The 23,485-nt window shown below is 39.9% G+C and overlaps 1 protein-coding gene across 3 annotated transcripts in view; it reads left to right on the top strand.

Moving 5' to 3' along the window:
• Positions 1 to 23,485, top strand: part of mark1 (MAP/microtubule affinity-regulating kinase 1) — a 205,555-nt gene that overhangs the window by 148,972 nt on the left and 33,098 nt on the right. For all 3 annotated transcript variants that reach the window (XM_072580752.1, XM_072580749.1, XM_072580750.1), the window contains exons 6-13: positions 3,387 to 3,457; positions 9,127 to 9,183; positions 9,334 to 9,570; positions 14,184 to 14,303; positions 14,430 to 14,529; positions 15,756 to 15,868; positions 17,018 to 17,171; positions 23,206 to 23,399. In XM_072580752.1, coding sequence (XP_072436853.1) covers positions 3,387 to 3,457; positions 9,127 to 9,183; positions 9,334 to 9,570; positions 14,184 to 14,303; positions 14,430 to 14,529; positions 15,756 to 15,868; positions 17,018 to 17,171; positions 23,206 to 23,399 — 1,046 coding nt within the window. The remainder of the gene's footprint in view (positions 1 to 3,386; positions 3,458 to 9,126; positions 9,184 to 9,333; positions 9,571 to 14,183; positions 14,304 to 14,429; positions 14,530 to 15,755; positions 15,869 to 17,017; positions 17,172 to 23,205; positions 23,400 to 23,485) is intronic.

Here is a 23,485-nt window from a genome sequence, read left to right as displayed (position 1 = left end):
GAGGCTCCAAGTTCCCATTAGGTGATGGCAACTGGATGACACATCCTGCCCTTGACTCCACACCCTCTCTCCCCATGGTTCCCACACTGGAGAACAGCATAAAAAGTACCTGGCTTCTCATTGCTGTTTTCCCCAAGGAATCAGCTTCAGCTGGTATACTTGAGGATCCAGAAGCTGCCAGCTCTGATTGGCATCCCAGATGACTAGAAGCCTCCAGCCAGTGCCAAAGCCTGTGATTTGCTGAGAAACCTGCGACAGTTTGCCATTGAGCGAGCCGACACTAACATATTCATCAACAAAAAAAAGGGAAAATTCCACCCATCATTTTCTTTTCTTTTCAATAAAGGCATTCTTTATCATTTCCATCACTTTGATGTTTATAATGCTCTACATTGTGCCAGCACACTCTCTTTAAACTCTACCCCAGAAAATTATAGGGTAGCATCGTGTTAGATTGTGTGACGATATAGCTCCAAGTGTCAGTGCATCTAATTTATTCTAAAAATATAAGAGTAGAACAGCATTAGGATGCAGTAATATTGGACTGGATACAGCTAATTGGTCACGGTGCATTTGTTTCTCCAAGCTTTGTCACCTTACTCCCAAATCTTTCAGATTCTATTCTAGCTATGAAGCTCTAAATCATAGAATTCCTCACAGTCATTGTCCATTCAGTTTTATTAATAATCAGAAGGACACATATTTCAAACAGCAAAGCTGATTATGCTCCTATTCCCTGAATTGAATCAGTCTCATCCAATAATTAATGTTGCATTTGGATTTATTCCCAATTTATTTAAGGCATTCTGGATAATGGGCCACAGTTTACTTGAAACATCATGAAATGTGTGGCAATGCTTTGTTTGTTTTAAATGAAAGAGCTGTGTATTATTTTGAAATAAAACAGAAAATGATGGAAATAGTAGGAGAGGCAGAATCTATATAGAGAAACCGTGTTAATGTTTTAAATCAATTGACACGCAGAGTGTACCTTTTTTTGGAACTTCATTTTTAGTAATTCAGTTGTACATTTCAATGAGACTGGTAGTACATGAATGGATTAAAAAAAAGTTTGAGAATATCCTGAGGTTGATGGTCTTTTTAACTTTATGCAAAGATTACAAAACAAATCACTTTCTTCCCATTTAGTTTTACCCTATGAATTTTAGTAGGATACTGTCACTTGCCATGAAATGTATTTCATATTTTGGGGTGTTTTATTTATCTTGTAGTGTTGGTTTGCTGCAGCTTGTTTTATTTGTTCTTGACATATGAGCATCTCCGGCTAAACTAGTATTTATTGGCCTTGTGAAGATGGTGACAAACTGCCTTCTTGAGCTATTGCAGTCCTTGGGGTATAGAGACACCCACCATTAGATGAAAGTTCCAGAATTTTGACCCATTAACACATAAAGAGTGGCATTTTGATTCCAAACCAGAATGGTGTGTGGCTTTGAAGGAAACTTGCAGGTGATGGTGTTCCTTTGTTTCTGTTGTCTGTGTTCTTCTAGGTGGTAGCGGATATGGGGAGGTTTTAGGAGTTTGAGTTACTGCAGTATATCTTGTAGATGGTACACACTACTGCCACTGCATGTCAATGTTGAAGGTGGTGAATGGAGTGCTGATCATATGTACTACTTTGCCTGATAGTTTCACACTGCTTGCATGTTACTGGAGCTGCACCCATCCAGGCAAGTGGATGTGCACAAGCATTCTATCATATTCCCGACTTGTGTTTTGGAGGTGGTGGACAGGCATCAAGAAGTCAGGAGGTGAATTACTCACCTCAGAATTCCCAACCTCTGACCTCCCCTTGTACCAACAGTATTTATATGATTAATTCAGCTAAATTTGTGGTGAATGGTAATCCCCTGAATCAATGATAGTGGGAGTCTCTGTATTGGTATTTCAACTGAACCTCAAGGGTTAATGGTTAGATTTTTTTCTTGTTTGTGATCAGTGACTGGAATTTGTTTGGCATGAATATTACTTGCCACCTATTAACCCAAGTCTGGATGTTGGTTTGCATGTGACCCCAAGGTATTTCGGTTTGTGAGTCATCATGATGTTGAACGTTGTGTAGTTACTTACAAACATCTCTACTTCTGATGCCGGGCGGGAGGTCAAGGATGAAGCAGCTGAAGGTGGCTGGCCCTAGCACACTATCCTGAGGAATACCTGCAGAGATGTCCTTAGCTGATTGACTTCCACTGAGCACAGCCATTCCTTTGCAATGGGTTGTGACTCCAAACAATGGAGAGATTTCCCCTGGTTCCTATTGCTTCCAATTTTTCTAAGGCTCCTTGATACCATTTTTGATCAAATTCTGCCTTGACGTCAAAGACAATTATCTTCCCCCCTACACACACCGCCTCCCCCCCCCCCCCCCCACCCCACCTCCCCCCCACCCCACCTTTGGAGTTTAGCTTTTTTATCCATGTTTGGATCAAGGCTATAATGAAATCAGCAGCCAAGTGACACTTATAGAATCAAAACTGAGCATCAGTGAATCAGTGAGCAGGTTATTGTTGAACAAGCGTTGCTTGATAACAGAGAGGAGAAAGTGAGGACCGCAGATGCTTGAGATCAGAGTCGAGTGTGTGGTGCTGGAAAAGCACAGCAGGTCAGGCAGCATCCGAGGAGCAGGAGAATTGACATTTCGAGCATAAGCCCTTCATCAAGAATGTGTACTGATAGCACTGTTGACAACTCCTTTCATCACAGGGCAGATGATAGAGAGTAGACTGACAGGATAATTGATTGGGTTGGATTTGTCCTGCTTTTTGAGTTCAGGCCATACTTGGGCCATTTTCCACATTGCCAAGTAAGTGCCAGTTTTCTAGCTGAGGTGTACAGCTTGACTATAGGGGCACAGAACATTATGGAGCACAAGTCTTTTGTACTATTGCCAAAATGTTGTCAGGGCCCATAGTCTTTACAATATCCAATATCTTCAGCAATTTGATCAAAGCAATAGCAATTGAGTGATATTTTATTATTTTCAAATTCTTGATATATTCTAATCTATAAAAACAAATTTAGGTTAGTCACCTTGCAGTAATTTCTCAGCTTTGCTTTCATAATTAATAGAGTACCTGCCATTGCTTTATAAAGTAATTCTTTTTTCTGTTCAGTGACTCCAAAGTGCTTATAATTATTTTTCTACACTTTAAAATATAGTGATTAGACATTCCTTCATAACCATGTTATTGATATTAATATGTGCATTAGGTGCAGAAAATAGGGACAGTGTCAACAATAGCAGTTAAAAGTTTTATTTTTCAGAGTTCATTTGAAAAATTGCAGTGGTTCAAAGAAGGCAGAACATTAGGCAGCAAGTTTGGTAAATATGTCTTTCTTTCTCATTTTACTCCTTTACAATACAGGAGAAGTTTTTGATTACCTTGTTGCACATGGAAGAATGAAAGAAAAAGAAGCAAGGGCAAAGTTTAGACAGGTGAGTTGAGCAAAACGAAAGAAGAATTTGAGCTCCGTTCTTATGTTTAGTTGGATTGCAGTAGATTTCTTTATAAGTAATTGTCTGCATAACTAAATTGACAAATATATTTTTCTGTGGAGAAAAGCTTGTGATGATCTATTTATAATTTTGTAAAAAAATTTTCCATTCATTGCCTTGCCGAGTAGACTTTCTCTGTGTGAACCTATGTAGGAACATCACTGCATGCCTGATTCTATCATTTATTCAATAAATGCTGATGAAGGGCTCCTACCCGAAACATCGATTCTCCTGCTCTTCGGTTTCTGCCTGACCGGCTGTGCTTTTCCAGCACCACATTCTCGACTCTGATCTCCAGCATCTGCAGTCCTCACTTTCTCCTCTCTCCTATACATTTCCTTGGATTGACCAGTGACATCTGTCAGCAACCTTGCTTATAATCAGTAAGCTCAGCACAGATTGGAGATCAAATTTAGGATATTCCAAATCTATCTAACCCAATACAAACCCCTCTGTTCACATCAACAATGACTAATCAATTGAGGGCTTTAATTGTGCAATAACTGACCAGCTATTTTAGACAATTTTATCGAATGGATATCAGAGCATTGGAAAAGACTAAAAACTAGATCAACAACTAAGGACAAGATTGCAGTCATGATAAAGTTCAAAATCATTTGTCAAATAAAAAAAGTTAATGAATCAAACAAAATTATTTAACATTTGAAAAGGTTAATGGCTAGTAAGATAATTTATAACAGTCAATAAATTGGTCATGACAAATTGAGTCTTAGTATTTAAAACTATATTACATATATAAAACTGCATTAAGGAAGAATTTTCTATATTAAGGATTATTAGAATATTAATTGCATTACTGAGAGTGGCTATTGAAACTGTCAATCTTAACATTTCAAAAAAGATGAAACACTTAGAGAATTTAAAGGAAACAGAGAAAGTACATGAAAATGGAAATAAAATATGTTGTTTTAACATGGGAGCTTGTGCAGGCATAGTGGAATGTTGAAACTGCTCACTTTGTTTCCAGAATTGTTGTAGCATTTTTTTTATTTTGTTATGATTCACTGGGAATCAAGGCCCATTATTCCTAAAGTTGTCATCAAAGTTAAAGATTTTTCTGGAAGTACACAAAATTCCCCAATTTCTCTACTTTTTGGACCCAGGTTGATAGAAAATACGGATCAATTGCTGTACTTAAGAATTACCTTTTATTCCAAGTAAATAGACTTTAGCTACTGGTAAATGAATATGAACTGTTGGCACGTAACTCAACTCGTTTAATCTCCTTATAAAATCCCCCTAGCATCTGCACGCACACAAGAAAAAAGCATTGTGTTGTGGACGGACAGAAAACTAGGAAAATAGTTCAGTTGTCTCTGTTCATGGGATCTGCTGAGATGGTTCTCGTGCTGATCAGGACACTGCTTTTCGTCTTTCTTATATGGATGTTTTCACTGGTTTGCAGGCAGCACGTGGGCTGGTTCACACTTTGGTCTCTGACTTATTTTTGAAAAGTCACAGCTTATAGACTTGATGGCTTTTATCATAGAATCGTACAGCATAGAAGAGGGCCTTCAGCCCATCATGTCTGTACTGCCAAAGCCACTTTTCCTACTGAGAACAGGCAGAATTCCGATGCTGTTTGAAAGTTTGAAGGCTTCTCTCTATCCTGTTCACAGCCCTAAGCTATTCGCTTACTTGAGAACCAATCACATTTTTTGGCATGCAGAAAGCCTTTGTCATTGGTCATTGGGCTAATCACCAGTTATCAATAAGCTATTGTTGCTAACCAAAGCTCCATTTGTACACAATCCTTGGGGCTCCAGCTCATCTGCAAACTACACTTCTGACTACGACTGGAACCAGCGGTTGTGTAAACAGTGTTTACAATGAGACCCAGCTACTTGTCTGCAAAATGGACAGCAATCCTCAAACTGTACTTGGTTCTGAAACAGTTCTTTTCTCATTTAAGTCCACAATTAAAAATATAGAAAATGAAAATTAATAGTCCTTACAATTGTTGATTGGTTGCCTGATCAGAAAATGAAAAGAATATGGCTCACATTCTGTGCTGGAATTTGCCCTTAAAGATGGGAATTTGGAGACAGAATTAATTTGGGACCTGCCTCCAATACCAACCTGTCAGGAAATGGGATTTCCCGACGTTCGATCTGCTGTCCAATTTGGCTAGATTTGGAGCAGGCAAGTTATAAAGCTCATTCCTCTTCCCATCTTTAATCTAGAAATCTTGGCTTGGATTTTCTTACTGAATTAGCTGCAAATGTTGAGCTGTATCAGGAAGCTATCAAAATATATTTAGAATTAATTCAATAGTATTTAAAAATTTAAATGAGTTTACCCTTTTTCTTCCTCACCCATTTGGTTGTTCCATTCCGCATCTCCGTGTCCAAGGCCCATTGTAAATTATCAAAGCACCCAAGAACCCATAACTCTTCTAAATGAGGACCTCAGGGTTGCAGATGTCTAAACTTAAAAGTAATCAAAGATTAGAATTAGAATTTGTTATTTAATTTAAATTATCCTTCCATTACTGCAAAATGTGCTATACCATTTATTCAATTTCAATACTTTTACACATTTACAGTAAGATCTTTTACTCAACAGCTTGTCAGTTGGCAGCAATATAATTTTGGCAAATACATTGTTCAAAGCTCTATTCAATTTTCTAATTATAGTATGTCATATCTGACTCACCTTAATGAATGTAATAACACCAATTTGTAGAAATGTGGACACCGGAATAACTCTGCTTGGTCTGATGCTGACTCTCCGTATGCTGCTTGCTGTTTTTAGTTTGTCCTGTCAAATAGTTAGTATTTGGTGACAAGGTGGGATTGTGGATGTTCCTCTTTGAACAAATTTGGATTGGATAAACTGCCAACAAGACAGTGGAGAACTGACTTTTTTGGTTGAGAAAATAGTTTACAAATTGGTGTTCAAGGCTGTTTGAGCATGTGAATGGAATGACCTTTGTAGACTGCTGCATCATCAAATACTATTGGGAGACTGGACAAGTACAGTCCTGATGAGTTTTTGGATGTAGAGTATCTCAGTGTTTCTCATTACAATAATACCCCAGATATTCCCATCAACCTGGCTGATAATCAGGCATGCTCACCAAGTATTTTTGAGTATTTAGTGGAAAGAGCCACTTGATTCAAAGATACAAAGCCATCCTGTGAGATCAGAGGAACACCAGACCAGTTTACTGCAGGCCTCATTCAGTGTGAAGAGCATTAGTGCCAAAGTTGAACAGGTTACTCCCATAGTGGTAGTACCAAAGGCAAATGGTAGTGTAAGCAATTGTAAATTGGAACTGGAAAGTCATCTTCTCGATGATTTGCCAAATGTTGAGGATCAATTCATGATGTTGTCAGGAAGCCAGATGTTTTCAAAATTAGATTTTATTTATACATTCATTGGACAAATACCTATCTGCAAGTAGAATTAGATGATGATTCAAAATCATTTTTGACTATTAATACCAACATGGATCCAGTTCAGTTTCTTAGGGCTGTCATTTAGTGTTTCTTTAGCCCCCAGTATTTTTCAAACAGCATTGAACCAAGTTTTGTAATAATTCAGGGCAGTAGTATGTTACTTATGCATAATGTTTCCTCTGGTCAAGGGGCCCAGAACCAAGAGCTCATAACTTCCAGATACTTGGTAGGCCATTTCAGATTGAAGAGGAGAAGTGTGTTCACTCAGAATATGGTGAAAGTGTGGAATTCTCAACCACATAAGGCTGTGGAATATATTTAATAAAAAAGTTAATTTCAAGAGGTGTGGAGAGAGAGCAAGCAGGAATATGGCATTGAGGTAGAGGAATCATGTTGAATGGTGGATTGAGTTGAATGGCGAATTGGGTCAAATGGCCTACTGCTTCTGAATTCTACCTCTTGAGTTGGATGACATACTTATTTCAGTTCCAAATATGTCAATCCATGATGCCAAGGAACTGCAGATGCTGGAATCAGAAGTAGACAGGCAGGAGGCTGGAAGAACACAGCAGACCAGGCAGCATCAGGAGGTGGAGAAGTCACGTGTAACCCTTCTTCAGGATCCACGATGACAGGCTTAAAAAGATACCCAACATTTGGAGAAGCATGGCATCCAGATGAAGGCAGTCAAATGTGAAGTGCTTCAAAATTCTGTCTGGTATTTGGGTCACTGGGTGACCGAATTGATTTACAACCTACATAGAGTAAGATTCAAGTGGTATGAAATGCATGATACCGTCAGAATCTTTCTGAACTCCGATCTCTTTTGTGTCTGGTGAATTATAACACAAAGTTAATTGAAAATTTGGCAAACTCTTGTGGAAGGGTGTTCTGTGGACTTAGACAAAGGAATGTGAAATTGCATTCAAGTTTTGTTAAGTAAATTGGGAAGGCGATACGATGTTTGTACATTATGGAATGCCCAAAAAAGGTTAAGCTGGCATGTGATGTCTCTCCATATGAAGTAGATCTCTCCTGTGTTGAGTAATGGTGGGGAGAGACCAACTGCAATTTCTTCATGCCCCCTCAGTGTCAGTAAATGAATTTGTGTTCACTATGAAGAACTGTCTTTGAATTTTGGAATAAGAAGGTTTCATATGTGCTTGTACGGTCACAGCTTCATAATCAAAACTGGTCATTAACCATTGATGACTACTTGAGTTTACAAGCTCCAGTACTCACTTCAACTGCATCCCAAGTGGAGAACTGGCCTTTGGTTTAGTCTGCTTATAAGTATGGTCTGCCTTGAAAGGTGGATGTAACAGATTTATTGCACTTTTACTGAAGAAGTGTTATGAAAGGGAAGGAACAAATGTTTGAGGAATGTAGTGTTCTTATCAAACTTTAACACTAAAGCTAAAATAGATGAATATGTCATTTAGTTAATTTTACGTCCGCTAATTCACCAGTTTGCTCCTATATTCATCTATCATAGCTATACCTAAAAGAAACTGACTAAGAAGCATTATGGGGAACCTGAAGACATCAAGAAAGTTACATTTTTTCTGTGGTTGTAGATGCATCTTTTGTAATTAATTAAGGGATTTGTTACTGATCAGAGTTCTAATGGAGATTAATGTATTCTCATCATAGTATTAATGCAGCCTATAGTTTTATTCATGGATCATTGTCACCTCTTGTTTTTGTTTGCTCATAAATTATAACGTGTTTGTTTCTAGGAGGTGAAATAACTAATGTCTTGCACATGTGGCAGAACAAAAGAGTAAAATTCTCGGCCAAAAATATCACCTTGAATTTGTCCTCAGATTTTTAAAAAAAGGTTTTGGCATACATTCAGGACTTGAAACATAAGTTTTATGGCTGCTATTCCACAAAGCTTAATGTTAAAGAGATTGCAGTATTGTATTTCTTCTGTTTGCCTTTTTAAATAAGTGAGATCCTGGTAAAGATTATTTTATTATTTAAAAATTACACCTTCATTATTCTACATTTTGGCCATCCACATTTTTACAGTCATTCTCTACATGTGCTTTCTTCACCTCAGAGGGTGGATTTATCCTTGTGCTGTAACTGAGCCAGATTTGCTAATTTTCATATTTGAAATAGCATATCACACTGTGTATACATATTGTAAATGTTGTTGAACTGTTCTGATTTTTGTTTCAGATTGTGTCGTCTGTTCAATACTGTCATCAGAAGTATATTGTACATAGGGATCTTAAGGTACTTGAAAGCAAAATATATTTTGTCTTTTCCTGTAGTTCTGCATTTTATCTTGATAGAATGATGTAGATTCAGGTTTTATTCATTAAACGGCTAAATAAATTTTGCAGAAATTCACAAAAGTAAATATGTGATGCTTCCTTTCTTTAGGCAGAGAATTTACTTCTTGATGCAGATATGAATATAAAAATTGCAGACTTTGGCTTTAGTAATGAATTTACAATTGGTAACAAATTAGACACATTCTGTGGAAGTCCACCATATGCTGCTCCAGAGCTTTTCCAAGGAAAGAAGTACGATGGCCCGGAAGTGGATGTTTGGAGTCTCGGTGTCATCCTTTACACTCTAGTTAGTGGCTCTTTGCCATTTGATGGCCAAAATTTAAAGGTAATCCTTTTAAAACATTTCATTCACAGTTTTTGTCTTCCATCACACATGACTAACCCGAAACAAAGTATTGGTAAAGTATCTTGTTCTTGGGTCTCTTCTGCTGCTCTTGAGGCATATAAAAGTCAAAAATAACTTTCTAGCCCTCTAGTGTTTAGTTCTATTTTTCCTCCTTTTCATATTGAGAGATATTCCTTTATCCTTATCCTCTCTTCAGTGATCTTGCTAAGATTAAGAGCAAGAAGAATAAATGACTAAATGAGCTTGTGGCTGAACTGCAGACATTGAAACGGATTAGGAAGGGGGAAAGTTACTTGGATTGTATACTAGGAGGCAGTGACGTTACTTAGGGTTGGGTCATCTGATCATTGGGACGGAAGGATGTGACTGAGAATGAGGCAGATAAGGAGACCCAAGGGCAGGAGCACAGGAAGCTCAGCTTTTGTAATTGTCCAGCAGGTTTGACGTTCTTTCAGTTTGTCTGGATGCGAGTGAGGCTGTAGGGTGGATCCACTAACTGACCATAGTACAGGAAGCCATTCTAGAAGGAGGAGTAAGAAGGAATGCAGTAGTAGTAGGGGACAATGTAATGAGGGGAATCAACATCATTCTCAGAAAAAGTCCAGATGGCATGCCCAGCATCAGCATTCGGGACATCTTCCGAGGGCTGGAGAGGAACATGCAGTTGCAAGGGGAGGATATAGTCATTGTGATCCGTAAAGGAAGAAATTTAAAACAAAATATCAGAAAGGCAAAGTGATAACATGGACAATTGGAATTGTCAAATAGAGCAAAGCTGATTGGTTCATAGAATGTTTTTGAACGTCATGTTCTGGAGCTATACTTGACCTGGTGTTGTGCAATGGAATGGGATTAATTAATAATCTCATATTGAAGATTCCACAGTGATTAATAGTCACAATATGATTGAATTTCACATTCAGCTTGAAGGAGAGAGACTGAGACTGTTTTTTTGTCTGAGACTGTTTAAATTTTAAAAACAAAGGGGAGCTATGAGGCCATGAAAGCAGAGCCATCGAAAGTGAATATGCTGAAGGTTAAAAGTTAGGTCAATATAAATACTATGCAGACATTAAAGTGGATATTTCTGAGTCGTTAAATTCCTATGAGTAAGAAAACGTCCAAGGAACAGGCTAACCATCTGTAGTTAACCAGACATATTAAGAATGGTATCATGCTAACATAAGAAAAAAATATATAATTATGCAGAGAAGTGGCAGGTCAGAAGATTGGTCAAAATACAAAAAAAAAACAGAATTACCAAAAACAAGGAAAACATTGTAGTAGAAGAGAAAGCTGGCCTGAAATATAAAAACAGATAAATACTGGAAAAAGGAAAGAATTAACAAAATGTTCATTGGTCCTGTAGAAGATAAGACTACATTATTAATCCTGGAAAGTAAGTAAATGGCAGAAGAATTGAGCAAGAACTTTGCATCCGTCTTCATTACAGCAGGTACAAATAACATCCCAGAAGCAGTGTTAAATCAGGAAACAATAGAGCAGGAGGAACTCAAGAAAATCACAATCAGCTGAGAAGTGATACTGAGTAAATTGTTGGTGCTGAGGATGCCAAGTGCCAAGATCTCATCCTGAGGTCTAAAAATAGAAGTGGTTGGTGAGATAATTGGTGTTATTCATTGGTTTTAATTTTCTAAAACTCCCTTGATTCTGGGATGGTCCCACTAGTTTGGAAAATAGTGATTGAACTCATTTACTCAAAGACGAGAGAATTAGAAAAAAGAAAATTACAGGCCAGTTAGCTTGAGATCTGTCGCAGGAATAATGTTAGAAGCTATTTTTAAAATGTTCTAGTGGGGAAAAGTTCAATGTAGTCGGGCAGAGTCAACACAGTTTTGTGCAAGGGAAATGTGTTTTATCAATCTTTGATGAAGAAACACATAGATGGATAAAGGAGAACTGGTCGCTGTGTTGTGCATCCAGAAGATGTTTGATAAGGTCCCACTTTAAAGGTTATTGTGGGAAATAAACGCTAATGGTGTGGAAGATTATCTGCCTAACAGAAAGCAAGAATGTAGGCATTTCAGGTTGACCAGATCTAATGAGTGGTGTGGCATATGGATCGGTGCTGGCACCTCAATTGTTTACAATTTATAAATGATTTCAATGAAAGGATGGAAGGTCTGGTTTTTGCTGGTAATTTGTAGTTAATAGACAAAGTTAGATAGAGATGTAAATTGTGAAGAGGACGTATGGAGGCTACAAAAAGAGAGGTTAAGTGAGTTGGCAAAGATGAAGCAAATAAAGTATAATGTGAGAAAGTGTACAATTGTCCATTTTGGCAAAAAGAATAAAAAGAAACATATTATCTAAACGGTGACAGATTGCAGAGCTCGAGGTGGAGAGATATCACAAAAGGTTCATGTGCAGGTGGAGCAAGTAATTAGGGAAGCTACAAATCATATCAGTGGGTGGCACGGTGGCACAGTGGTTAGCACTGCTGCCTCACAGCGCCAGAGACCCGGGTTCAATTCCCGCCTCAGGCGACTGACTGTGTGGAGTTTGTACATTCTCCCCGTGTCTGCGTGGGTTTCCTCCGGGTGCTCCTCCCACAGTCCAAAGATGTGCAAGTCAGGTGAATTGGCCATGCTAAATTGCCCGTAGTGTTAGGTAAGGGGTAAATGTAGGGGTATGGGTGGGTTGCGCTTCGGCGGGTCGGTGTGAACTTGTTGGGCCGAAGGGCCTGTTTCCACACTGTAAGTAATCTAATCTAATCAAAAGCTTCCAAGGGGTTTTTGCAGGGTAGGTGTGAGAGGATGGAGAATCTAGAGGGGGGTCACACATTGAAACAGATGAGATAAAACTTTTTCTCAGTGGATCATGAGTCTTTAGAGTCACTTTCTGAAAACATGGAGGAAGCAGAGTCCTTGAATGTTGTTAAGCCAATGTTTGATTTTTGTCAAATAAAGGGGTAAAAGGTTATGGGAGTAAGTGGGATAGGATTTGAATTACAAATAGATCAGCCATGATCTTGTTGAATGGCAAAACAGGTTTGAGAGGCTGATTAGCTTATGTCTGCGCCTAAATGCTATGTTCATGTGACTGCACCACTCAGTGGGCAAATGTTAAATCAGCCAGACTATGGCAAAAGTTCTGAAATTTTAACTAGTAAACATTTTAGAGAAACTTCTCAACCAGTAGTGTTTTTTAAAATATGGATGTCATCAGCAAAGGACCAAATTTAATAGAAAGCTTATATTGTTGGGATTTTTTTCCTTTTCAATTTTACTGCGAACATCCTTTCATGATTTTGCTGACTTGCTGAATAGAGTGCTCTTAAAGAGAGGCATTGATTGTGGATCCACTGGGACTTCCAATCAATCAAATCTGGCATTTTTTCAAAGCAGGCACCAGTGCAGAAACTGCTGTTGTGAAATGTAAAACTGAACAGCAGAATCTTTGGATGTACTCTCCAGTAGCTGACCTTGCAACCAGCACCTCGTTATTTTACATGTGGTACTGCATTTAATAATACTCAGTATCCTCCTAACCCCACCTCCCTGCATGCAGTGGGAGAGAGAGGTTAAAATGTAAAAGAAGGAACAAAACCCTTCCTCTGCATTTGCACTCCATTACTGTTTTTGTAGCGTGGGAGTGTTGCATCTTAGAGGGATGGCTCATTTCCTGAGACCATCCATTGGCTTAACACCGCGCAACTGGGGGCCTTAATTTAAATTTAACAGTTGTTGCGTGGGTTTCCCAGAGATTGGAAAATCCACTTAGAGTTGGAAGAAGGTTCTGCCCAGTCTAGAAGATTAGTGCCTCTGTTAAAATTCTGTAAGTTTCTGTTGACTGTTTGATTGTTATGTTTGTTAGATTGCAGCACTAGAACTGTCTAACTTGTTTAAGTTTTATTTAAAAGGGTAGAAGGAGAGTGCATTCCTTGTTGACCAGGAGGAGCAAGAATGTTCCTCAGACCTCCAAGGAAGACCTCAGCCTCTCACCTGCCAATCATGGCATCTCCTCCCTCTAAATGAATGAACTCTTCCCTCCCACCGTTTTGCCAAACCCCAGTCTCTAGCTCCCCTCCTTCCCTGCTACCAACATCAGCATCCTTTAATCCCTTCTGCAATCAATCCCTCAGTTCTGGCTCCTTCCCTTCTGCAACTAGCAACGTCCACATCAACTTCCAAATTGCAACCCCCAAAAAAACCCAAAGGCCTGATCTGATCTCTCCGTTAATATCAAGAATTAATAAGAGCCAAAAATATTTAAATACAATACTTTTTATACCGTACTGGTAGGAAACACATTGCATTGAATTTAGCTTTCCGTGGCCTCTCTTAGATAAAGCGAAAAGCATAAGGATGCATTTATTTTTCGTTCGTTGTACAGTCCTAGACTCTTACCATTGCAACTTGAATGTTTTTATCATTTTTGACTCAAAAGGACCTGAATTACCTTTTCATAAAGTGTGTATGCTTACTTCAAATCTGCATTCTATGAAATCTTCATATATCCCAAAAACATTGAATTTTCTGTTACACTGTTGGGATTTTAGAAAATTGCAGGCCCTGATCTAATTCTGTCTTGTACAATGCACATATCTTTTTCTTCCCCCTTTATTTCAGGAACTGAGGGAAAGAGTTTTGCGAGGCAAGTACCGAATTCCTTTTTATATGTCAACTGACTGTGAAAACTTGCTCAAAAAACTCCTGGTACTAAATCCTGCTAAACGAGGCAGTCTGGAAGTAAGTGAGATCCTTTTAGCAGACTTTATTTAAAAAGAAAACAATTTATATCAAACTTGAGGCTTCACACCCTCCCACACCCCAGCTGTATTTGAAATTCATTGACATGAGATTTTTGTCAAACAGCAAATCATGAAGGACCGATGGATGAATGTTGGTTTTGAGGAGGAGGAACTAAAACCGTACAGTGAACCAGAGCCTGACTATACTGATCCCAAAAGGATAGGTAAGCCTGTTCATATTCGGTGTGTGACCAACCTGAGCTTGATTGTGCTGATGCTCTGACATGTGTCAACATTTGATTGGATCTTCCAGGGAAGGGAATCATCATTGGATTGCTGCCCTTTTGGGCTGTTCCCAACTCAATGCTGCTCTGCATTTCTTGCTGCATTTACCGAGCACAGCTTTACCAGAAATGCGGAGTACGATGTCCTTCAGAAAATTCCACCACGATGGAGTAGGGTCGGTGCTGTCAAAGACAGGATATGCCCTCCTTTTATGGCACCAGCTGCCACATAAGTTTAAAAGGCCAGTTTTGAACGGAGGTGAATGGATAGGGTCGCTAAGGTGGGTGAGGCAGCTGGAGGTGAATGAGATGGTAGTCCAGGGGATCAGAGTGTGATTTGAGGTTTCAGTTCTGGAATTGACTAGGGTTTATACACACCTTTTTTTTGTTCTGTCTGACGTTTCTTGGGTAACTGTTCACTTAAGTATTTCAAAATGATTCAACGATTCTGAGATAGAGGTGGAGACATTCGCAGAGAGTCTTGGAAACCAGGGTAATTCATAGAATTGTAAAATCTCTCCAGTGTGGAAACAAGTCCACATCAACCATCGAAAGAGCAACCCACCCAGACCCATTCCCCTACCCTATTAACCTATTTTTACGCCTGAATAGTGCACTTAATCTACACATCCCTGAACACTATGGGCAATTAGCATGGCCAGTTCACCTAACCTGCACATCTTTGGATTGTGGGAGGAAACTGGAGCACCCAGTCGAAACCCATGCAGACACTGGGAGAATGTTCAAACTCCACACAGGCAGTCACCTGAGGCTGGAATCAAACCAGGTCCCTGGCGCTGTGAGGCAGCAGTGCTAACCACTGAGCCACCATGCCGCACCCCCCCCCCCCCCCCCCCCCCCTCCAATTGCCCACCGGAAATGAAAATTCCCAGGCAATTACCATGCAGTCAGTGCAATAGGACTTCCAACAGGTCCTGACATGCGATTTCAGTTATATATTTGGTTTCTGTTTAATTATCAATACGTTGTTTGGTCAATGACCCCTTCCTATTATTCTCCTGGAAAATAAAAGCTCCTATCCCATGGCTAATGGAGCTTCCACTGTGACCAGGAATGTAATTTGCTGCATTGAGGATGTTTGATGATATTGCATGTACAGAAAATGTAACATTTTCACATTGTAAGTTTTGCATTGATATTTACAGAAACAATGGTCACTATGGGCTTCCCGAGAGAAGAAATCACTGAATCCCTAGTGGGGCAGAAGTATGATGAAGTCATGGCTTGTTACCTGTTATTAGGCAGGAAGCCACCTGAGGCAAGCTTCATAATATTTTCTTAAAATTTGAAAAATTTGGTTGCATATCAAGTGTTACAGTATGTTTATACACATGGAGTCAGGTACTCCCATAGCCTGTCCCATGGCTTAGTAGCCGAAGTTGTTTTCTCTGCTGCATTGGTTGCAGCATTATATTTTCTGTTGCAGAATGCCATAGAAAGGCTGATTTCAGGACAGACTTGTGACAATTCCTACAGAATACCTGTAGGGGATTCTGTGAATTCCCCAGGGGAGGCATTGTGCATGCCAAGGTGAGCATGGCCAACACCCCTAACCACTCCCATACCCACCACCTCACCTCTGGGAGTCATTATTAATGCCTTAACATATTACAGAAGGAATCTTCTTATGCACACTGATTACCTCCTTGCCATTGCCTCCAATATCAATGCCTCGTATGTACCTGGTTACATTACCTAGTTTTGTAAAATGATGGCCATAAATTCTACTACATTTTCATGAATTCTCAACTGATTTACTAATGTCCTTCAGAGACGGAAGACTGCCTTTTCATTTCCTGGCCAATGTATGATTTCATTCCAAGTGTCAGCGGAAATGGTCACCTCTGAATCAGAAACTCAGGGGGTCAAATTCCATTCCAGAGACTTTGAGCATAGAAACGAGGTTGACCCTAACATGCTGCATTATTAGTGCTATGTTTATATGATGAGTCACACAAATGAGACCCAGTCTTCCTTCTCAGATGGACATTAAAGGTCCCAGGATAGTATTTGAAGAGGAATAGGAGCTTTATCATGGTGTTTTAATCAAAGTTTAATTTTAAACCACTATCCATCAACCACCAAAAGCAAACGTACCTCATTACAATTTATGGGACCTTTTGCTGTCTTGTTTTCTTATGGCAATACTGTACAGCACTGAAAGTTTATCAGTAAAAATACCAAGCATTTACTCATACACACACTATTTGGAAATGAATAAATTTTTTCAACAATATGATATTGCAGTAGATGTGGTGGGCAGACAATGTGACTGATAAATGTATGTTTTATCACTGTTTCTCTTGGTTCAGTGGCTCAGAATAGTTGAAGCAATGGTAAACTGAGTAAAATAAGAGATATAGAAGTTCAAGAATTATTTCTAATGACGATTTTTCTAACCTTCCAGTTTGAAGGCAGCGAATCTGTATCCAGTAGTAACCTGTGTCATAGGTCTCGACCCAATAGTGACCTCAACAACAGCTCCACGCAGTCTCCGGCACATTCGAAGGTCCAGCGCAGTATATCAGCGAATCAGAAACAGCGGCGGTTTAGTGATCATGGTGGGGATGACATTCAAACACGTAAAGTAATATTGCACATTTCAACTTTGAGTGTGCAGTGCTGCAGTGAGCCGTACTGGGCCTAACTGCTATATTATGAAAAAAAGAGTTGATTTGGTTCACTTGTTTGTCTCAAAGCACTTTGCACTGTCTTTCAGTCAGGTTTATTTGTTTTGTGTTTTTAACTTAGCTTACATTGAAAAACTAGCATTTGATGTTTTCACAGAGTTAACACCCAAAATTATCTCTGTACTATTTACTCATTTAATATTCTGTTCCATTGCTGTTTCATAAATCTAACAGATTTACCCTTGATTGATTCTGAACAGATAAAACTTACTAATGATTACAATGCATAAGCCTTTAGGTACATATTAATAGAATTGTTGAATCCCTACAGTGAGAGCATTTAATTAGCCCACATCACTTAAAAATGAAGATCCAAAGTGGAGGCTCATATCTTGGTCAGTCATTTAATATTTCATTCCATAACGCTTCTGTTCTTGGAAGAAAATATGTCAACAGTGTTGTAGAAACCGCATTCTCTTTTCCTCAATATCATAGCATGGAAGCAGGCCATTTGGCCCATCAAGTCCATTCTGACCCTCTAAACAGCATCCCATGCTATCCCTGTAACCCTGCATTTTCCCATGGCTAATTCACCTAGCCTAGGTGAAAGTGAGGACTGCAGATGCTATGCTATGTAGAACAGTCCATCTTCCGTAGTTACACCGGCACCACTCCCCACCTCTTCCTTCGCTACATTGATAACTGCATCGGCGCCACCTCGTGCTCCCAGGAGGAGGTTGAGCAGTTCATCAACTTCGCTAACACATTTCACCCTGAGCGTAAATTCACCTGGACCATCTCGGACACCCCCCTCCCTTTCCTGGACCCCTCCATCTCCATCAACGACGACCGACTCAACACTGACATTTTTTACAAACCCACTGACTCCCACAGCTACCTGGATTACACCTCCTCCCACCCTACCTCCTACAAAAATGCTATCCCTTATATGCAATTCCTCTGCCTCCACCATATCTGCTCTCAGGAGGACCTGTTTCACCACAAACCACACTAAAGAGCCTCAATTAAAGACCATAATGTCCCGTCCCACATGGTTAAAGATGGCCTCCAATGCGTCTCATCCCTCCAACTGTAACAAGGACAAAACCCCCCTAGTCCTCATTTTCCATCCCACCATACCTTTCACCCCACCTCCGCATAAGTCGCATCATCCACCGTCATTTCCGCCACCTACAAACGGACCCCATCACCAGAGATATATTTCCCTCCCCACCCCTATCGGCTTTCCGTAAAGACCGTTCCCTCAGCGATTACCTCGTCAGGTCCATGCTCCCCTCAAAAACCCACCCTCCCCTCCCTCCTCTCCCAGCACCTTGCCCTGCCACCGCAGGAATTGCAAACCTGTGCCCACACCTCCCCCCTCACCTCCATCCAAGGTCCCAGAGGAGCCTTCCATATCCATCAAAGTTTCACCTGCACTTCCACAAATGTCATTTATTGTATCCGTTGCTCCCGATGCAGTTTCCTCTACACTGGGGAGACCAGACGCCTTCTCGCAGAGTGTTTTAGGAAACATCTCTGGGACATCCGCACCAATAAACCCCACCGTCCCGTGGCCGACCATTTCAACTCCCCTGCCCACTCTACCGAAGACATGCAGATCCTGGGCCTCCTCCATCGCCACTCCCTCACCACCCAACACCTGGAGGAAGAATGCCTCATCTTCCGCCCCAGGACATCAATGTGGACTTCACCAGTTTCCTCATTTCCCATCCCTCCCCACCTTACCCTAGTTCCAACCTTCCAGCTCACCCCCATCCTCATGACCTGTCCTACCTATCAATCTTCCTTCCCACCTATCCACTCCACCCTCCTCTCTGACCTATCACCTTTATCCCCACCTCCATCCACCTATTGCACTCTTTGCTACCTTCTCCCCTGTCCCACACCCCTCCCATATATCTCTTCACCTCGGAGGCTTCCAGCCTCATTCCTGAAGAAGGGCTCCTGCCTGAAACGTTGATTTTCCTGCTCCTCTGATGCTGCCTGACTTGCTGTGCTTTTCCAGCACCATTCTAATCTTGACTCTAATTCACCTAACCTCCATATCCCTGGACACTATGGGCAGTTTAGCACTGCTAATCCACCTAATCTGCACATGTGAGAGGAAACTGGAGGAAACAGAGGAAAACGACACAGACACAGGGAGAATGCAAACTCCACACAGTCACCCGAGAGTGGAATCGTACCTGGGTCCCTGGCGCTGTGAGGCAGCAGTGCTAACTACTTTGTTTGATAGTTTGATAGTTACTTAATGCAAAGAGACAGTTGCTGCTACAGGTTCAACATTTTTTGCAGAGTTTTTTTGCAAGTTTTAAATTGCACAATTCTCCAGAACAAATAGGAAAAATATTGTGAAACTTGAAAGGGTTCAGAAAAGATTTACAAGGGTGTTGCCAGGGTTGAAGGGTTTGAGCTGTAGGGAGAGGCTGAATAGGCTGGGGCTATTTTCCCTGGAGTGTCGGAGGCTGAGGGGTGACCTTATAGAGGTTTATAAAATCATGGATAGAGTGAATAGACAAAGTCTTTTCCCCAGGGAAGGGGAGTCTAAAACTGGAGGGTGTGGGATGAAGGTGAGAGGGTAAGTACTTAGAAGAGGTCTATGAGGTAACATTTTCATCCAGAGGGTGGTGTGTGTTTGGAATGAGCTGTCAGAGGAGGTGGTGGTGGCTAGTACAATGACAACATTTAAAAGGCATCTGGATGGGTACAGGAATAGGAAGGGTTTAGAGGGATATGGACCAAATGCTAGCAAATGGGACTAGATTAGCTTAGGATATCTGGTCAGCATGGACGAGGTGGACTGAAGGGTCTGTTTCCATGTTGTATGATTCTAAATGGAATCCTTCAAATAAAATTTCATTTATTTTGTCGACCTACATGAGGAAAAAGCAAATTAGAAAACTTCTATCTTAAAATCCATATCAAGATGGTTTTGATGAAATATTGTTAATCAATACTTACCCTTTTGTGTAATTTCAGCAAAGTTAGCTTTTAGACAAATGTTACCTCAGTCAACACAATCCTTATTAGAATGTGTGCCAGACATTGCAAACGTTCATGTTTTTTTGACACAGACCCGTCATTTGAAACTTCAAAATGCACAGCAGATCATTTAGTAATTGGTAGAGATGTTCAAACATCAGCCTCAATTTCATATTTCCTCTCATACTGGCTGTTCTGTATTTTCTGATTTCTAACATTCATAAGTTATTTTACATGTCCTTTTTAAATTGAGTTGAAGGTTTATTTGATGACTTGTGCTGTGAAAATTATTGACATGTTAAGATGCTGGAAGTGATCACTATCCTTTTGCTGGTGATTTCTTAGCCTCCTGTTTCTAAGAAAACACTTGCTTTACAAATATAAAATACCATTCTGATATCCAAGGCATGTCTTAGCCATTTTAGCATTTTCTTAGTTGTTATTTTCTCAGCACTAATGTGTAAGTTAAATTGGATACGGACAAGTCCCAGATTTCTATAGACTTGTTGTGGATGTCAGATTTCCTTCAGCTAAGAAATAGGAACAGGAGTAGACCATTCGGGCCCTTGAACCTGCTTTGCTGTTCAATAGGATCATGGCTGATTTGACAATCCTCACATCCATTTTCTGCCCTTTCTTTTTAATTCTTTATTCCCATAATGATCAAGAATCTATCTCAGCCTTAGATGTACACAAGGACTCTACCTCCACAGTTCTCTGTGGCAAGCAGTTCCAAAGATTCTCAACCCTGTGGAGTGAAGAAAGTCCTCCTCATCTCTATCTTAAAAATGGAGCTCCTTTATTCTGAGACAACGCCTTCAGGTCCTAGACTCTTCCATGGGAGGAAATAGCGTATCAGCATTTACCCTGTCAAACCCCTTTAGAGTCCTATATGTTTTCAATGAGATCATTTCACTTCATTTTTCTAAATGCAAATGAGAATTGTCCCAACCTTTTTAACCTTTGCTCATAAGACAATCCTTCCATACCAGGACTTTTTAAAAAAAAGGTCCGAGTGTGCCTTCATGGAAATGCCTCTGATAAAAAATGATATCTTACCTTTACTAAGGGGATCAAAATTGCTCTCAGTACACTTGTTCAACTGCTCTTGTACAGTTGCAATAAGACTTCCTTCTCTCATACTCCATACTCTTTGAATTAAGGCCCAACATTGCATGACCCTTTCTGATTTCTGCTGCACCTGAGTGCTATACAGAGGAACCTCGAATATCCGAACGAGATGGGCAGGCACTATTTCGTTCGGATAATCGATTATTCGGAGAATCGATTTTAGCTTTAACGAGGAAGCCATACTGATCTAATGCTGTGCTCTACCGGAGAGTTTGTTTAAATCTATCACTTTAATGAGTTTGTCATTTAAACAAACTAATCTTTGCAGTCTGTAAATTACAAGTTAAAATGAGAAGAACTAAACCCTTACCATGAAATCCCAGCATTAAACAAGTTCCCGAACAGCTCCTTCGATCGCAAGACCATTTACAGTATCACTTTCCGGGAACTCGGTCTCGTGATAGAAAGTTAGAAGCCCCGCCTCATGCATGTGCTTATGTTCTCGTCCTTTTGTTTTAAATGAACAGCCCGGTAACGTGCTGGGAATACTGTACCTGTACTGTAAAACACTTACTCTTGCAAAGAGCTGTGTAAAACCCTTACTTAAAAAATATCCATTTGCTGATGCTTGAGGTGCTTGTATTTCTTTGTTTTTGCCAGCATTTTCACATCTTCTTCAGTCCAGGTAAATCAAATACAGTACACTTACCTCTTTGATGATTTGGATAATTGAGGTCCCTCTGTACTAGCTTTCTGTGTTTTGTGCACAAGTGCTGTTTATGCTGGAGCTTTCTGCCATTTTTCTCTATTTCAGTAATGCTCTTCTTCCTTCCAAAATGAACAAATTCAATATTCCCACATTATACTGCATTTGCCAACTTCTGGCCCATTTACTTAACCTATCAACGTCTCTCTGTGAACTGTTTGTATCCCTCTCGCAACTTGCCTTTCCATCTATTTTTGTGTCTTCTGCAAATGTGGCTTCAGTACATTTGCCTCATTCTAATTGTGAATTTTATCTTCGGTCACTGAATCAACAAAAGAAACACATTAATTTCTGCCGAGATGTTTTTAATTATCTTTTATGAATTTCATGATTTTTAAAAGAAAAGTTTATTTTGAGAAGTAACACCCTAATTAAATCCAAGAAGCTAGTATATTAGAATTAATATTACTTGAATGAGTACCAGGACTTTTTTTTTTAAAGATCAAACCCTGAAAATATGAGATTGGGTTGGTGGGGGGGGGGGGCGGGTAGGGGAGGGGAGATGTGGAGAGACAACTCTTGGAAATCCGTGAAGCAATCCCTCACAAAGATATGTAAATGCTGGTGTCATGTGTGCAATTTCTTTCTCAGTTGGTTGTTGTCCTGCATATTTTTAATAGTTTTGTCAGATGATTGAATTCAGCTTTAATATATGGAAATATATTTTGTTCCTGCCTGTTACCTCTGACTCATGCACAAAGTGTCAGTTGACAACAGAGAGAGTAGCTTTGTAAAAAGAGAAGTTCAACAGTGATAATTGACGAGCACAGTTTTAGTTAATTATACTAGTTGTAAGCTTCATAAGGATATCAAGAGTTTAATGCTTTAATCACAATGTGGCAGTGTAGTATTTTCATCTGTCCATCATCTATTTTAAATCATCCTTTCTCATTCAAGGTGATGTGAAGAGATCAAATCAAGTTAGGTTTGTAATCTTTATCTGCTGCTGCATGCTTCTGATAATTATGCTGTCAAGTGTCTGGCCATGGTGAATTAGATGCACTTTTAAATAGGTTCAGCTGAAAAGGAATAACATGTTCAGCTGAAAAGGACATGAAATTTTGCACAACTGGAGTCAAATAAGTTTGTTTGATTTTGTCCTTTTATTTCTCTGTCATGCAGCTGGCCCATCAATACCACCTGCTGTCTCATATACTAAGCGAGCCCAAGCAAACAGTGTGGAAAACGAACAGAAGGAAGACTGGGACAAAGACATGGTTCGAAAATTAAGTAGCACCACTGTAACTTCCAAAGGAGATGTGCCCGCAAGCCCACTGTCGGGTCTCGACAGAAAAAAATCCACCACAGGACCTAGTGTAAGTAGCAATTTGATTCACCTGTTTGTTTTGATTCAAAGTGTTTAGGTCAGTGATGCTTTTCTGTGTTTTTAATGAGATCACAC

Source organism: Chiloscyllium punctatum, chromosome 11 (genome assembly GCF_047496795.1).
Source record: "Chiloscyllium punctatum isolate Juve2018m chromosome 11, sChiPun1.3, whole genome shotgun sequence".
Classification (NCBI taxonomy): domain Eukaryota; kingdom Metazoa; phylum Chordata; class Chondrichthyes; order Orectolobiformes; family Hemiscylliidae; genus Chiloscyllium; species Chiloscyllium punctatum.
The sequence above is the reverse complement of the archived record's forward strand: the minus strand, read 5'-3'. Positions and strand labels throughout refer to the sequence as shown.